At 43.1% G+C, this 17,868-nt stretch overlaps 1 protein-coding gene and 1 long non-coding RNA gene across 2 annotated transcripts in view; one reads left to right on the forward strand and one right to left on the reverse strand.

Moving 5' to 3' along the window:
- The window catches only part of LOC108446760, a 19,502-nt gene extending 7,295 nt beyond the window's left edge, over positions 1 to 12,207 (reverse strand). Inside the window, exon 1 of the long non-coding RNA XR_001862053.1 lies at positions 1,184 to 12,207. This is a non-coding gene — a long non-coding RNA (uncharacterized LOC108446760). The remainder of the gene's footprint in view (positions 1 to 1,183) is intronic.
- Positions 7 to 17,868, forward strand: part of GOLIM4 (golgi integral membrane protein 4) — a 30,219-nt gene continuing 12,357 nt past the window's right edge. Inside the window, 8 exon segments of the mRNA XM_008633728.2 lie at positions 7 to 206; positions 12,218 to 12,292; positions 13,484 to 13,533; positions 14,271 to 14,324; positions 14,828 to 14,903; positions 14,906 to 14,968; positions 16,175 to 16,257; positions 16,817 to 16,900. Coding sequence (XP_008631950.1) covers positions 20 to 206; positions 12,218 to 12,292; positions 13,484 to 13,533; positions 14,271 to 14,324; positions 14,828 to 14,903; positions 14,906 to 14,968; positions 16,175 to 16,257; positions 16,817 to 16,900 — 672 coding nt within the window. The 5' untranslated portion in view covers positions 7 to 19.

Here is a 17,868-nt window from a genome sequence, read left to right on the forward strand (position 1 = left end):
TCGGGACCCCGCCGGGGACATGGGCAACGGGATGTGCTCCCGGAAACAGAAGCGGATTTTCCAGACGCTGCTGCTGCTGACCGTGGTGTTCGGGTTCCTGTACGGGGCGATGCTCTACTACGAGCTGCAGGGCCAGCTGAGGAAGGCTGAGGCCACGGCGCTCAAGTACCAGCAGCATCAGGAGTCCCTCTCGGCTCAGTTACAAGGTACTCCCTCGGCAGGAGCCTCTGCTGCCCTTCCCCAGGGCTTGCAGAACACCCTCCTCCTCTTCCTCCGGCTCTCTCAAAGTTTTGCTCCTTCCCCCCCTTCTTTTCCTGCAGCCTGTGGGGTTGTAGGGTCTCCCCGCCCTGGGATCCCAGCCCCGCCGAGGTCAGGGTGAGGTTTTGTCGTGGATTCCTAGAGAGCTCTCATTCCCACTCGCTCCCACACAGCCTGCAGTGACTCTTATTCCCAAAGGACTGCATATCACTTGGCAGCTCCTGGCATAAAAGGGAAAGGCAGGCGTGCTGCCTGCTGCCCATCGAACAGTACAGACCGTGTCCAGGCTGGGATTTCTGTGGGCTTCTCTGTTGTCTTTGCAGGGTTTTAAACTGAACATCCATCTGCAGTTCCTGGGCAGCATAAACCTTAAATAGCTCCAGGATGGAGGAGAGGAGTATTCTAATAAAGTGTTTTTAAAGGGTGATTTAAAAGTAAAGTTCAAGCAAGTTACAGGGGTAAGGCTATTCTATTACTTTTGGAATAACTTTGAATTTCTTGGCTTAAAGGTGCCACATAAATACAGATCCTTGTGTATCTTGGTTTAAGGATGCAGATGTGGGTGTCCTGTAGTTGGAGATGAAAAGGTGTCTATGTCTGACATGTGCATGCCCAGAAATCAGAAGCAAAGCAGCAGGGATGTACCTGAAACATCAATGGTCTGGGAAGTGAAAGACCTCAGCACCTCTCTAATTGTCAAGTGCAAGGTTATCAGGTCAGCACAGATAAAGCCCAGAGCCAGCTTTCAAGTTTTCTTTCTCAAAATAGCATAGAAGAATCAGAGGGATCTGCTGTAGCAACACTAAACTTCAGGATGATCCTCAGCCATCCTTTTCCCTGTGGAAGCATCCATCAAAGCATGCCTGGCAGCACACAGTTTGTGTGCAGACAGCACAGACTTGGGCTTATGCTGTAAGATTCTTACCGTGATTTGTTCCTTCAGTGTGTTTAGTCACCAGCTGACACCATCGTTACCTAGTATTTCAATTTCAGGCCATTTCCAGGTAATACCGTGGAGCTTTTTGCCAGAAACCTTCATTTTAGTCCCGAAAAAGGTGTAAATGTTTGGCTGGGAAGTGGGTGTGTGGCAGATGGCTAAAGGGCTACTCTTGCTAGGCTGTGCATTTGCCAATAGGGGACACAGGAACATCTTGTTCTCAAGTTAAAATTTGACAAGTTGGCTTTTTCTGTCACTCCAGCTCTGCCAAAGAGGAACATGCAACAACCTTTATCCTTACACAGAGGAGAGATTCTCTGGATCAGATATGTGAGGTCTGGACTTGTGGTTTGAACTTTCCATGCTTGAAACATTATTTTGAGTAGCCATCATCTGTCCAAGCATGTTCATGGGAGCAGCAGGCAATTGTGGGAGCTGCATTTTGTGTAATTCTCTTGCTTGTGTCAGTGTGTCAATGGGAAATGTGAAATATGGACCAGGATCTGATAACATTAATAGATTTGATGATCCATGCAATAAACTCACATGGTTCTGGGATCCATGCCAGCGTATCAAGCCCATTAAGCAGGAGGATTTATCTATGCCAAGTACAGTAGCAGTAAACCCTGTTTAAAAAAAATAATCACTGGCAATTAAGTCACAGAATAGAAGGAAAAATGTAACAATAAAAAATGGTTCTTTAAATTTTGCTGTGTTCTGGAAGTAGATGTTAGACCTAAGAGAGGGTGAGAGCCCAGAGAAATACAAAATGCAGCAGCAGCCACTAGCTGCCTAATATCCCACTGAAGGAAAGGGAAGTTATGTTCCTGAGGACTCCAGAGGATTTGGGAAATAAACTTTTCTTCCCTGTCTCTCTGCAGTGGCCCTGGATTTTTGCACTAGGAGTTTGTTAGTGAGGAGAGCACAGGGAATTCAGAGCCTGTGCCTATGCCCAGCTCAGCTGGAGAGACACAAGCACAGTGCTGACTGTGATATCCACCACCAAACCCATTCCTGAACCTTTCCTATTTAACTCTTTGTTATGGAACAACAGGAAGGAATTCTCTTTAAGCAGAGACTTGGACACAACATAAAATGCTGACAGAAAATCCCATTTGCAGGTGCAGTATCTGACTGCACTTTGAACTTTTGATTTTAAATGACCTGGATTTTAAATAAACAATATTCCTGATGGCCAATGAAAACAAACCTCTAAGAATATCTGAGCTACATCTCTTGGCTGTCCAAAGATTATTCTTTGAGTTTACTGTTTTATGAGAACAATAAAATTAAGGTATTGCATTGGTAAAGTGATGCAACTGATCTTTTCCATGCACCATAACCAGTTTGTCTATAGATCCTGGACTAGAGATAACTTTGGGGCCTGAAATATGATGGAAGCACTCTGAAGTCTTTTAAAAAGAAGCCAGTTGAAGGGCAAAGTTAAAGGAAAGGAGGGTGCTGTATCAACAGGGGTTGGTTTCTTGGTGTTCACAGCTCTCCTGGGTGATTAAATAAGACTTTAAAGCTGTGCAGAAAAGGATACCTTGGACTTCTATTTCCTGAACAACCATTTAATCAGGAGGCTTTTTATTTTTAAATGTAAACTAAAAAAATAAAAGGCAGCTTCTAAAAGTGGTGTCTTTGAGGATCCTGAGGCTGTATTGTGGCTGTGCCCCTGGAAGTCTGACTGGATTGAATCTCTTGGATGACAGTGAAATATCACCTGTTGTCTGACTTTTTGTTGGGTTTTGCTGTGACTGCTGGAGCCTACAAAGGCAGTTGCTTTCCTGATTGCACAGAGAGGAGCTTGTGAGTGCCCCTGTCAGGGCTTGTGAGTGAAACTTGAGTCCATTTGTGAAATGCCTGAGGTTCATGGACACTCCTGAGTTTATGGACATGGTTGTAGTGTAGGACCTGAGTGCCTTTGGTCTGCCCAAAATCTGAACCAAGATCCTCAGCTGTAGCTCAGAGTGCAGCTCCCATCACTTCCTACTGTCCCCCCTACTGTTTTTCACATTTTTATGGGTTTTTTTAAATCTATGTAGCTAATAACAACCTTTTTTTTGGTACTTGCCAGTTCTTCATGCCCGAATGAGCTGTTCTTTCTGTTTTTCCTTGAAAAGCCAGCGTTCTTAGATTTTTATCTTTTTCATTGCCTTGTTTTGCTCAAACACAGCAACACATGAAGGAGGCTCAATCTCCTGGGAGTATGTAGGAAAATACCAGGGCAGAATGCACAGATCACTGGGAAATGGTGCAGGAAGAGTCTCAGAATCATTAACAAACACACCTGATATGAAGAGAGCTGCACGTGGTTCCGTTTCGGGGAGTTCTGCTCTCTCTGGTGTTCACAGCTCCAGCCACTCCACTGAGAAGTGTTTGGTGGCCCTTGGAATAAGCCCAGGGTACAAAGGGAAGAATGGCAGACCTGGGGAACACAGTAACTGGGTTAGAAAGGCTGGGATCTTAAACTCGCCCCCTTTAGAGGATCAGATTGCAGAAGATTTTGTAAAGAACATCAAACTTTGGCATTTTTCTCTATCAAAGTTCGGCTGGGCGTGGAGAAAGTAGGGCTGCTTTTGTAATCCACAAAGGGAATACCAGGGGCAAAATTTAGAGATGACACAAAATTGTTTGACTGCTGAGAAAACCTAAAGTCATTGTTATCTATAAGGTCTTTCATAGAGAAGCTGATCTTCCCAGTAAGCTGATTATTTTAAAATCTCATTCTTTGAGCGCTATATACATTTGAAATATAGAGATAATCTTATTTAGCATTTCTTAAAATGATAAAACCAAAACTTGGTGCTCTTTGCCTCCTTTAAAAATGTGTCAGACTAAGTCTTGAATCGTTGGCCATACAGGAGCAGGCTTCAGTTGCTAGAACAGAACCACACTGAGAGCTGCAGGTGAGCCTGATTGTACCTGTGACTGCTGCAGGATTGAAAGTATCTACAGATGTCTTTTTAGCCCTTGCAGCTTCTGTCTTCTCATCCTCTGGGTGTTAAGTAACCCCTCGTGTACTATTTTAATCTGTTTAATCTGTTTTCATCCCTAATCCTAATAACAGCCTACAGTTAGTGCCTTTTACTATCTTCATTTTTCCTGCTCTTCCTCTGAGAGTCTTAACGTGTCTGATGGCTTTGTGCAATCTCTGTGCAGCCTGAGACTGTCCTGTGATCTTGGGAGCCAGCCCAGCAGGGACTATGGATTTAAAAGAGTTTTCCCTACTCTGGACAAGGTGTGGATTTCCTCAGAGGTTTCTGATCCAGTGCTAGAAAGCACCGGCTGTAAAGCAAATGTGGATTCCTCTGGACCTGTTGTGCTAATTCTCCTAAATCAAGACTCCCTGTGGGGTGACCTGCTAGGAGTTGGTCAGATCTGAGGTAGCTTTATGTGTGTAGAATTGCACAGTGCACCACAGTACTGGATCACAGTTCTGTGCCACCTTAGGGGTTCGTATCTACCCTGAAAACTGCACAGGTGCCAAAGCTGCTCCGACATCATACAGATGTGGGTGTACTTCACTGTCACATCCCTCTTTTATAGTGCCTTAAACTTGTACCTTGAGTTGGCAGAGCTGGGAAGAACCAACACTAATTTGATGGCTTATTTTTCACATGCATCAGACAAGTAGAGCTGCATCTACTGCAGCTCCTGTGTGGTTGGTTGTTCTTCCTAAAACCAGAATCCTGAATTCCTGTCATTCCTATGACTTTCAGGCTGCACATAACACTGCAGCACTTATTTTGATGGTGTTTTGTTGCTGCCTGAGAGATCCATGGTAGCACTGTAAGAGGAAAAGTTGGTTCTGTGTGTACTTCCCCTGAAATGGCAAGGCCAGCATCCCAAATTCTGCTACCTGGCTTCCTGAAAGGGAAAGCTTTGGTTTGTAACCTCCTCTGAGCACCTGGCTGCTGTACCTCCCTTCACATTTTCAATGGATATTTAATGTTCTAAATACTTGAAACACATGAAATGCTTGAAATTGTGCAGAATTTTAGTATGGAAGAGGTATGTGGTGTAAGGTATATTCATATATGCTTTTGCATGTACATATATGTATGTATATAACTAGATAGATATGTGTTTGTTTTGCAGCTCAACGTCAAGATTTGGGGTTATCTGGAGTTATCCAGCTTTTACTCATAACCCAAGTACACAGAAAAGGTGCTGGAGCTCTGTTCAGATCAGTTAACTCAGGGAAGTTTGTTTCCAGGTCCATAGCAGAATTTCCATGTCCAGCAGCTGAATTCTGACTTGAAAGATAAATTGAGCACATGCCCATATTTCTGTTTTTTCATTCCTGTAATCCATGCCCAAGTGCCCTTTCCTTGTGGACATAACAGTTCCAGGATAAATTTCTACCAGTGCAGCAGCATTTCCTCTGCACCCCAGCTGGTCCCTGGCTGAGGATCACAGAGCAGTCTGGGGGAATATTGAGCAGAATGAGGCAATACGGTGGGTTTGTTCCCTGGGTTTTGGTGTTCCCCCTCCCTGGTTTAACACAAGACCTGGTGGCCAACATGATGCAAAACAGATCCCAATATTTGTTACTGATGTTGATTAAGTCTCCTAAAGCTTGTCAGTGATGGAGTTGAGTGGACACTTCAGAGCTGGGGCAGGAGGAGGGAGGTAGGATGGGTTGATGGTGGTGAGTTTGCATTCTGGCTTCTTGGACAGTCATCTCCTGTCACATACTCCTGCCTGCCTGAATTCCTAAGCCTTTAAAACGATGTTCCAAGCACATTGCCTCACTGGGCTGGCGTTTGCTTGTCAGCCTGCAAGTTTGGGTGGGGCAATTTATGAGTAAGGCTTCCACCCTGTGTGAGATTAGAGTGCCCATTATAGCATCTCTGATGTGCTGGTGAGAATATTGCCAGCAATTTGTGGCTAACGGAGTTCACTTTTCTCTTTTTGGAATGGGATCCTTGCAGGGAAAAAGTCATTTAATGTGCCCTGCTGAAAGTCAGGTGCTGCTTTGAGGTTTGATGGTAATGAAAGCTAAATAAATCAGATTACTGAAAAAAAAGAGCTATACAGAACAAGTAATTAAAGCTGAATCCTTTGCTGGGTGATTTTTCTTGTGATTCTTTTTCAGGATTCAGGGGCATGAATTTCTAGTCTTGTTGGAGCCTGAGGTGAGCACTTGAGGAATCCAACCTGTTTGGATGCTCTCCTTGTTTAAGGAGGGGTCTTGTGAGCTGGATGCAGTTCTGATCTTTTTCTGGCCATGTAGCAGAACCCAAACTTTTTGAGATTTTCTGCTATGCATCATTAATTAAGAAATAAAAGAAACTGCAATTGCTCCACCTCGTCCTCTGTGGTTTCCCCCTCCCCTAAGGTATCTGAAATTAGCTATCTTATTTTCCTGAGGTGACTCAGATCCCAGAGTTTGGCAGTCATTTCCAGGGCTTAATTACAGAGATGATGAGAGAGAAGTATGGTCTGCCTGAGCTCCCAGAGGGCAGAGCAAGGAGCCTGCTCCTATCCACACTGACACACTCAACCAAGCCATTTTCAGTCAAAAAATCAATCACTAACTCAAACTCTTGATTTCTGGATGTAGTTTGTGCATCTATAGATTGGGGTTTTTTCTTCAAGGTCTATTTTTTACTAATTCCTGAATATAGATATTCATGTAGATCCTGACACCATGTCGATACAATCACTAGACCTGCATAAAATTGAAAAAAAGTCTAAAATAATTTTTGACAGAAAGAACAGGCCCTTGTTTCCTGGAGCTGAGGGTTGAGCAGACCCAGAGATTCAGAGATGACATGAGAAGAAAACTGTTGTCTCTGCAGCTTTTATCAAAGTTTGTGTATTTTTCTGCTAATTTACGTCTCAAATCACGACACCATTTTTCTTTGAATTATTTGCATTTATCATCACTCCAAGAAAAAAAACCTTTATCATCTACTGGTGTATAGAAAACAGCAATGCAGGGTGGGATGCTGATCCCACCCACAGTACCAAGGGTTGGAAGAAACCTTTTGTTGAGTGCACTGGAAATCTTTTCTGGAAAACATGCTCTCCTTCCTGATAAAAGTCAGGTCTGAAGCCTATCTGTAAGGGATTAAATATTTAATCGCATTTAATACCCATTCTCAACCTTATTTTTAGCAGCAGCTATTACAGTTTACTGTTTGAACATGATAAATCCTTCTTCTGTCCCAACTTATCTTAAATCTGTTGTTTCCTAGAGGTGTTATTGACTTCTAAGAAAGGCTCTATGGGAGGCAGGGTGGAGTAAAAGGATTCTATTAAATGTGGATGCTTGCTCCAGTTTAGAAATTAATTTTCCTGTCATCCTTACTATTGAATAGAGGCCACAATGATCTCTTAGAAATACAAGTTTGTGTTTCTGAGGTAGAGTGCATTAATGTGCCAAATTCTCCAGCATTTCCCATTTTTCAGAACTGCATTGAAGGCAAAACTGGAACCACTTACTGGAGCTTTTTGGTTAGAACTTCTTACTGGAACACTGAGTCAGAGGAACACATGTATTTTAATTGATAGCTCATTTTTGGTGCAGGATCTCTGAAAGCAGATGCTATGCTTTCTCTTAAAAAAAAAAAAAATCCCCTGAATGTGAAGATCCAGATATTAAATACAAACTTTTCAAATTATTAATACTCTGAGCAAATTAAATGATGTGGGAATTCAGTCAAAGCAGAGGTCATTTTTAAGCACAACTGCCCATGCATGGTGTGGTTTTCCAGGGGGAATTTGACATGACTGGCTGTAATTAGACAAAGCCATTATTTGATCATGTGAGTAAATTGCAGAGTGTAGGAGTTTGTTTGGAAGGTAATTCTCATAGTGCACACAGTGCCAGCTGTGGTTTGCAGAGAGCAGAATGAGAGCAGTCCATCCCTGCCTGCATGTTCCGTAATGAAGCCTCACATACAAATCAGTTTCACGTTACCTTGGTTTCTATTTCTGTCCTTTTTGTGGAAATTCACACCAGGAAACTTCAGGGACATAAATTATTGAATAGCTGCAATATTTTGTTCAATATATGGTAAATACTGTGGCTTGGAGCACCCTGGGATAGTGGAAGGTGTCCCTGCCCATGGCAGAAAAAGATGAGCTTTAAGGTGCCTTCCAACCCAAACCATTCTATGATAAATAGATGGTTTCTGTAATGTTGTTTCCTTGTGCTGTACCTAAAACACAGATTTCCTAGTCTTTATTGTGGGAATACTTCCATTTTTTCTAAGATATTTGCAGTGTCACTTGAATATCCATTTATTGCTAAAGCCTCAGTTGAGTCTGAAATAGATGAAGCTCACACTGTGATGCTGTGGCCAGCATGGCTTGTACTGTGGTGGGGAATCCTGCTGCTTGTCCAGCAGCTACCCACAGTTTGATAATCTGTTTCTGATAAGATTACCAGTAGTGAAATCAGCGGATCTCCTTGTTTGAAAGCAGATTCACTGATATAAATACTGGGCTGGAAGCTTGGGGAGCAGCTCTTGCTGTATTATTAACATCTCCTCACAGCATGAAATGTGTCAGAGGAGGCATGAAATGTCACCTGAGATCAAAATTTTAATTATTTTCATTGGATTAGAGAATTTATCCTACATCCCCTATTGAAGGGATTCCACTTTGGCTCATGGAAATGCTTTACTCTCAGCAGAAAAGCTTTTTCCGTGGGTTCACAATTGAAATGGTTCTATTTGCAGGGACAAGAATGGGGAATGAACTGTTTTTATAGCAAGTCTGTGTTCTGCAGGCCTTGGCAGTGTCACTAGAGAAGTGCCAGTGTGGTTTACCCCACGCTGCTGGTTCAGCTCAACTCTGCCACAGTGTGAGGGAAAACAACACTGATAGTTGCCAAGACTACTGAAATCTGCTGGTTTTAAGTGAAAGATGTTACTGTAAGCTTGGAGAATGACTTCAGAATTGTGTTACAAACAATCATGTTGAAATTAGTAAAATTTCTTGTATCATGTATTTTTGAATCCCAGTGTAATCTTAATTTTCCAGTATGTAAGGTAATGGGAGCTGGGTCATTTTAGACTCTGGGATCATCTTTCTGATCAAATGATTAATGTAGCACGGTCACAAAATTGCTGATAATGTAAACTAGGCAGTGCTTTCTTTTAAATGTACAGTAATGGCTTATTTGCTTAATAATGGCTTTATTGCTTAGAGGTACAGAGCAAAGATAAGAGAAGGAACCTTGACTGTTAAACAATCTCAATTTCATCACCTCCCTGACTCCTGTGTTGCAATTAACGTTCAGCACTGGTCTGAGTGGTGTAACCTGGGAACATGCAGGGCATCCCACACCTCCCTTCTCCCTCAATTCCTTTTCTTTATGGCGAAAATCTTAAGGACTTGATTTTATTGGGATGAGTTCCAAGACTGTTCAGTGTTTCCTTGTTGAAGGTGAAAGGTCTTTATTGATCTGTGAGGTTACCAGTTCAGTTTCTGGGCTCTGTGAGTTTGTGGTTCTTTGTTCATTTGTGTAGGTTACATTCTATAGGTAATTTCAAGAATTAAACTGATACCTGCAGTAAATCCAGCTTTGGAATAGGGCCTGTTAGCTATTAGATTAGATGACAGTATTTGTCCCCATTTTTTTTACCATTCTATTAAATATAATGGTGAAGTAAAGTTCAATTATTTGTGCAAAGATCCGTACAAAATTAAAAGCTTACCTAGGAAGAATTATTTGTGCATCCCAGCCGTGGGATTTTGTCAGATTCCTTATGTAGGTTCCACCACCTCCTGGGGTGGACTTTTCTCGAAAACCTGTTTTTCAGTGTATTTATTTCATTCAGATTCTTGCTCAGACATCTTATATCCAGGCTGGCAGCGAAGTAGGAGAAATCCCTGCTGTAGTAACAAGCCCTTTGTAGTCTGCGCTCTTCCTAAAGTTCCTAACTGGTGGAAATAATCCAAATTTATGGGAGATTAACTCCTGTATGTACTTATAAAATCTGACCTGCAAGCTACTCCCCAAAGGAGCAAGTGAGAAAACATGGAAGCTGTGCTTTGTTAATAATTATTCTTGATCAACACCTTCAGTACATTGCACTCTATGGACTTTTATCAGAGAGAAATGTGCTGAGCCTACCAGTAACTGAACTCAAAGGGCAGAGGTGGAGGAGGAGGTTTTTCTTGTCCTTTTTAGCCACCTGAGGGGCTGTTTTAGGACTTCTCCAGCTTTGTCCCAGTATTTCAAGGGTTGGCACACAGCAGGTAGAGGAGAGGATGAGTTCAGACTCTGCAAGTGCAGGGTGAAACCCCGAGCTCAGCAGGGATTCTCTGAGCTCTGAGAGGTCCCTGAAGCCCAAATCCTACCTTCTCCTGGCCCTTTCCTGCTGCCCCTGTGATGGGTTTGCTGTGCAGGGTTTCCCCCCACACACACACTTGTTAAAGCACCGGGAGGAGCCGTGGAAGGTGCACTTGCAGACGGAGCAGTGGAATGGAAAATGCTCCCTCCAAATCCATTTGTGGTTTCGCGTGTTTGCCAAAAAGCCTGTTCCACCCCGATTGCATGGGAGGGGAAGCCCATTATGGATTTTCATTGCTCTCCTGAGCTGCTGTGCTACAACCACTGTTCCTTTTGCACAATAATTCAGCATTCACCACCTTCAGGGCCTGAATAAAACCATCACTGTAGTACTGCCTTTTTTATTTTTTCTTCCCCTTCTCCAAGCCTGGTGGTGACTTTGTGAATATTCATTGCCTGCTTGTTTTCCTACAGAGGGTGTTGATACTTTGGCTCATCTTGACTGATGCCCTTGACTTTTGAAGATAAATAGCAAAGTGGAGATAGGTGCCAGGGATTGATTAGCAATCCAGCTTCTGAGTCAAAACGTAAACACTGGTAGATAAGGCTGCAGAATGCACCTTGGTGGAATAAAGAACGTGTTTTAAGATGCAAGAGGAGTTTTCTGTGGCTGCCAAGATACAAATCTTTATTGGACGCTTCTTGTTGAAGGCTTATGCTCACCAATGGTTTATTCTCAGAAAAATGAGTTTCCTAGTTTTGATGGAAAAATCACTCATTGTTTTAATACAAATTAATAACTCATTAAAAGAATGCAAACTGTAATTTGGCAGTGAAAGGCATTTGTGTTAAACTGAGCTTAAGCACATGTAATTGTACTATTAAACACATATAATTGTATATTTCCATGAGTTTCAATCAATACCTTTGCTGCAAACTTGGCTGTTTCAGATAATGAGAGGTGAGGAAAGGGTAAATAGGGTCTGATGTGCCACCTCCCAAACTCCATGTCCAAAGCACAGGCTGAATGAAATCCTGCTTTACTGGCAGCCAAATGGGGAACTTTGTGCCAGAGGATGTTGGATGTCCTGAACACACCTGGATACAACAAACAAAGTCATAAATGTAACCCCCATTTTGGGATGGTGTCTGCAAAGGAATCATGGGCAGCTTGGACAGTCTTTGGGAATCATTTTTTCTGGGAGACAGTGCAAAGGAATGCTGTATTCCCAGTTCTTGGAAGAATTCAGGGTGGCTCCCGGGTTCCCCATGCCTCAGCCCAGGCAGCCTGTCCAGTGCCCTGCTGCACCTCTGCCCTTGGGCATCTCCCTTCCCTCTTTGTGACGCTTCGTGTGCTGCCAGGAATTCCTCTGGCAGCAGAGCTGTCCTGTCTTATTCCCTTGTCTCTGTGCAAACAAGGCAGGGGAGGAGAGAAACGTGGAAAATGTCCCTGCATTCCTGAGAAGGGAAGAGGGTTTGGTAGCTCCACCACAGCTGGCTGCCTCCATAAACAAATCCCTCGCCTGCTTATCCCATTCCATGTTTAGCAATGCAAATAACCCAGGATTTGGGATCGATAAAGCGTGCAAAAAGGAAAAAAGTTCCTGTCACAGGGGATACAAACTGCCCTTTGTCCCATGACCTCATTCCACTTGGATTTTCCTGGTGTATTCCGTGCCAGCACTCACTGGGTGTGTTGGGGTGGGTGGTGTGGGGTTTGTGCCTGTTACTTTTTAAAGGGATTTGTACAAAATTTCTCTTCTCAGTTGTGTATGAGCACCGGTCAAGATTAGAAAAGTCATTACAAAAGGAAAGGCTGGAACATAAGAAAGCGAAGGAAGGTAAAAATGTGCTTTTCACTTTGACATTTAACTTGATTATAGTAGAAAGTAATTTCAAATGGTTTTTCTTCAATTTTAAATGAGCTGGATAATATATTAGCAATATATTAGGATCCACTTGGCAGAGTTGTGCTGGTCTTTTGCTAGTTCTTTTTTATTTAATCTTTTTTAATCAGATCTTTTAAAAAGCAATCATCTTTTAAATACTACATACAGATGACTGCAACATGAAGTAATATACCCAGAGACTATGTTTGTATCCATGTGCATGAAAAGCCCAACACTGTGGGGTATGGGCATGTGTAAATGCTGTCCTGGCATGCCAAAAATTCAAAACTTGTACCAAAACCGTGGGATCTTTTCCTGCATTCCATCAACGGGAAATTAAACTTGGAATCAGTACCTTTACGTGTTCTTTGGGGTGAGCACATGCTTACATGCCTTTTCCTGATTAACACTAAATTCTAGGTGTGTGTGAGGGGCAAACACAAATTGTACTTCTTAGACCTCTGCCCTCTGTGCAAGTTCAGCAGAACCCCATCCTCTGAGTTTCCTCAGTCTCTAAATTCACTGCAAATTTTAGAGTAGAGCCTCTATTCTTCCTAAAACTGAGGACTCAGCTGCTGAATTAAAAATATTACTGTAGCAAAGCTGACAAGGAGGAATAAACGATTCTCACCGTGCAGGTCTCAGTGGGTTTCTGGTGCCATCTAGTGTAGAATGGTCCTTCTGCTACCCGAGGGTGAGACACCTTTTCAAACCCTGAAAAGAGAGAGGATCGAGGAGCAAATGAGGAAATGTTTTATTATTTCCAAGAATACACGATTTATAAATATCCTTTTCCTTTTGAATGATGCTCTTGGGCCTCTGCTGGGAGAGTTAATGTAACAGATTTAATTACCCATCTGTAGTCTTGAGCCTGAACTCTGCATCTCTCACTGTAATATGAAACTTTAAAGTGAAGATATATTATGAAATTTCTAAAAGAAAATATTTTGTCAAAAATTGTGCATTTTGTCAAATTCTCTATAGGTTGTTTTTCTATTTTTTTTAAGATCCTTTTGAAAATTGTTTCTGCATAAATGTTCAGCTCTTAAAGAGAATTTATGTACCCAACAGCCGAGTTATTCAAGCACAGATTCTCATCCTCCTGGTGTTTTTTTCATCAGTACTTTTCCTTTTATGTTGCAGATTTTCTTGTTTATAAACTAGAAGCACAGGAAACACTAAATAAAGGAAGGGTAAGTCATCATTCCTAGCACAAGTTTTTAATAGCTGATGCTATTTGAGTTGCAAGGAAAAGGAAATGCTTTGCAATTATGACTGTTCAAAGGAAGAGATCTTGCAAAATACTAATTGAAAGAGCTCTCACTTATCCCAGTTCTACTCTGCATTCATAAGTGCTCTCCAATTCCTAATTATTTGAGCTATAGTGGGAGATACTAATATCTCTCCAGAAAATTAATTCAGAAAATAATCCCCTGTTTATATTACGGTAGTTCAAACGTAATGTTGTTATATTTAAGGGGAAAGGGGAATAAGAAGGTGTTAGAAATCTTTTTGTAGCTTAGCCCCCAGGGAAAAGAACAGTGACAGCTTTCTAACACATGGGCTTTGAACTGGAAAGTATAAAAACATCAAGAAACTTTGTTTTATGTACCAAGTGCCAGAAGGAAAGCTCTATCTGGCAGAGGATCCAGAGACCTGTAGAGAACTCTTCATAAAGCAAGTAAATTAGGATTTTATGGCTATTTCATGTTGAAACTGGGGAGCAGTTTGGGAGCTGAGTAACAGGAGTTAAAATAGGTTGTTGCTGCAGTAGGTGCAGAGTGTAGGAGCTTGCTCTGCTCCAAAGCCAGGGGAGAGATGGATTTGTTTCCTGGGGAGCTGCATCCCTTGGCTGGTGACTCCCAAAAGCTGCATGTGCAGAGCTCAGGGGGATGCCAGGGGGTTTAACACGAGTGCTTTTGTTTTGCAGCAAGACTCAAACAGCAGGTACAGCGCCCTGAGTGTGCAGCACCAGATGCTGAAGGTGGGTGACTGGGACAGCAGGGCCCCTGAGGAACTGCTTGTGCTGGGGAGACACGGCCTGGCTGGGCTCTGGTATCACTGCAGAGTGGCAGGGTGTGGGCAGTGCCTTCCTCTTACTTTTGAAAGGTGGTTTCTTGCAGTTTTTCCTTGTCAGGCTTTCCAGTGGGTAATTTAATCTTACCAGATGCAATTACTTGGTAGGGAACACCGACTTATCAGCCCTCGCGTCGTTTGACACGTAGGGGTTTTCTTAGACACATTCAGCAGCTCCCAGGGGGACAGTGCAGCTCTGGGGTGAGGTGACACAGCCCTGGAATAGGAGCCTGCTCATCACAGAGATCATTCTGTGTTTGAAAGGAGCTGCAATGTGCATGCTTTGAATAATAACCTTCCTGTTATGAATGCTTCCTATTCATCTGCACTTATTAAACAAATTGCCAAAGACAATATTAGCCAGATGTGCAGATACAGAGCTGTTCCAGTGTCCCAACTTGGTATTTGCAGAGTCAACACGAAGAACTAAAGAAACAGCACGCTGACCTTGAGGAAGATCACCGAAAACAAGGAGAAGAGTTCAGCAAAATCACAAGGAGCGATACCTGCAGCTGCAGCAGGAAAAGGAGCAGGAGATCTCCAAGCTGAAGGGTAAATGTAACCTGTGTCTGGCTGCCCACATTAAATTGGGTGTTTGCCATTGTGTTCTGTGTGGTGTGAGAGAGGCATTTTCTCTGTTCTCACTCACAGGTCATTTGTGCATCTTCTGCCTCCTGGCAAGTTACATTTTATTGATGATTTTCTGTGGCCTCTCTCTGAAATCTGTTCAATGTGCTCTGTGTTTCTGTCTGGGTTACAGAAATAGCAAAAAACCCAGCACTTAAAAGCCCGTCAAGCATCAGAGGTTGTTGAGCCAGTTTTTAATTTTTAATTCTAAGACTTGTATAAACCTGAAAAAAAAGGTTTGCCTCTTCTTTTTTGTAACTGAAAGGCAGTTTAAGAGTATTTGCCACTGCTAGCAGAGATGTAATTGTGCCTCTTTATGAAGTGACTTTATTTACATTTTATACCTCCTTTTTCTTTGCATGTACCAGCTCCTCTGGAGCATGTTGCACCTGCACACTTGGATGCTGAATTCAGTTTTTACTCATGGCATCCAGTTTCCTGTTCGAGATTCTGGGCAGTTTTCAGGCCTCTTCCATCCTCATTACACAATTCCATTGAACAAAAGGATGGGGCTGTGTGCATCAGAGCCTTCTTTGCCTCGTGTCCCTAACACAGGGGTTGGTTCTGGAGCTGTTTGCAGCTTTGTCTGCAGAGGGTTCTGCAGGCAGGGGTTGTTTGTTGGCTCCACGTCAACATCATGTAAAAAGTGGGAATAGAAGCCTCTCTCCCTGACCCAGAAGCTTTTGGAGCGTGCTGGCCATCTGGGCATCCCTTCCAAAGGAGTAGCTGGGTCCTATGACAGAAAATTCTCACTTGCCAGATGTGATGTGGGGAAAGAGAGGAGGGTGCCTTCCTCTCTGCCTTCTCAGGATTCAGATTTCCATAGGGAATTCTGCCATCTGCAGCGCCCAGCGGGAGCAGTGATGCAGAATTCCAGGTGCAGACTGGGTGCACCGATAGAAAATTTCACCAAATGTTAAAATTTTCTGCTTGAAAATGGAAAGCTTTTTAATAGGGCTGGGGAGAGAGGTAAGAAAAACAAGCCATACAATTATTCTGCTTAATTCTTGCTGCAGCAGTCATGTGCGGTTTTATGTAGATCGTGTTATAGTCTTAATTTTGGTGCTTAGCCTGGTGTTATAAATCCAGCCAGCTTTAAACTTTGTATTTCTTTTCATTTCTTTTCAACAGAATCCCTGTATAACTTACAGGAGGAGAACAGGCAGCTGAGGAAAGCTCACCAAGACATTCACACCCAGCTACAGGATGTCAAGGTAGGCTTTGCACTGGGGAGAACTTTCAAGATCATTAGGAAACATTTTTTCCCAAGTTTTCCCAAGCCTGAAGCAGGCTGTGCTGAAGACTTGTAGTTTCTGTTATGTGAGCAAAAGGAGAGGAATAGGCTGAATTGGATTTGTCTTTGGCCACCTGCGTTTTAAGTACATGCCCATTAAAAAAAAAAAAAAAATTGGTACAGATTACAATTGGGAATTTGGTTTTAGAAGTTCAGAATTGAGTTTTGGCAAAACTCAATGCCAAATTTTTTCAGCTCTCTTTTTTTTTTTTAATGTTCATCAACATCTACCCCTACTTCTAATTTTATTTTAGTTACACAAACCCTGGCCTCCAAACTACCTTCCCTGGTGTGCTCGCTTCCTCTGTCTGTTTAATATGCATTCCATGTGAGATAAATAAGTGCTGCCATTCCAGCTCAGGATTTTCTTTTCAAAATAAATTGAATTATCTTCCTAGTTCAAATCCCCCCCCAGGATCCCTAACTGATCTTTAGAATGAACTTTGTGTGAAACGTGTGATGTTCTTCTTTTTGTGTAGCAACAGCATAAGAACTTACTGTCCCAGCACAACGAGCTTGTGGTGACATTGGAAGACCACAAGAGTGCACTAGCTGCTGCTCAGGTCAGAAGGAAAGCAGCTCCTGCGGGCTCTCAGCTTCCCAAATCCGTCTCTCCTGGCCCGGCTGGCTGCAGGGTGCTGCATGTGCCTTTGGCATGGGGATCCCAGCGGGAGCGCTGCCCTCGCAGCGAGTGCATGGCACGAGGGGCTGCTCCTCAGAGGCTGAACAGCTCCCAGGGTGGCCAGGGAGCAGAGCAGGCTGTGGGCCAGCCCAGCAGTGCATGTGTTCCTGAGGAAAGGGTCTCTCTGCTTCCCTGAGAGCTGTCAGTGCCTTTCTCTCTCTGTCCTCTCTGATGGAACTGCTGTTAGCATCCCACACTCGGACCTTCACATTTATCTCTTACTCGGACCTGGATGCTGCTGTAAAATCTCTTCTTGTGTGTGGCTGGAGAGGTTGTGAGGCTTTCATGGAATTCCAGAGTGCTTTGGCTTGGAAGGGACCTTAAAGCCCATCCAGTGCCACCCCTGCCATGGGCAGGGACACCTCCCACTGTCCCAGGTTGCTCCAAGCTCCATCCATGCTGGCCTTGGACACTTCAGGGATCCAGGGGCAGCCACAGCTGCTCTAGGCAATACACATCAGTGCAGCAGCAGCAGAATATAGATGGAGATGTGTATGGAGGAATGAAAACTCCAGATGGAACTCAAGTTAGTTTTTAAAAAAACAGCAGCATTAAGTTTCTTAAATGTCACTTTCAAGCGAACTATCCACAGCACAAACTGTTGCAGGCTCAATCAGCTGTGCTGGTACAAGCTGTGGAGGCCACAGGGAATCTCAAAGTGGGAGTAATGCTGGAGCAGAGGAAGACTTTTGGTGAAAGATCAGAGGAAAAGGCAATGAGGCAGCGTGAAGTTATTTTTATTCCTGACTGGTTTTCTTCATTTAGGCATTTTCACAGTCCACAACATCATTAGCAGCATTAAAAGCATTGAATTTTTTTTTTTTTCCCAGTTCTGCTGGTTGTTCCTGC

Source organism: Corvus brachyrhynchos, unplaced genomic scaffold, assembly GCF_000691975.1.
Source record: "Corvus brachyrhynchos isolate BGI_N302 unplaced genomic scaffold, ASM69197v1 scaffold544, whole genome shotgun sequence".
NCBI lineage: Eukaryota > Metazoa > Chordata > Aves > Passeriformes > Corvidae > Corvus > Corvus brachyrhynchos.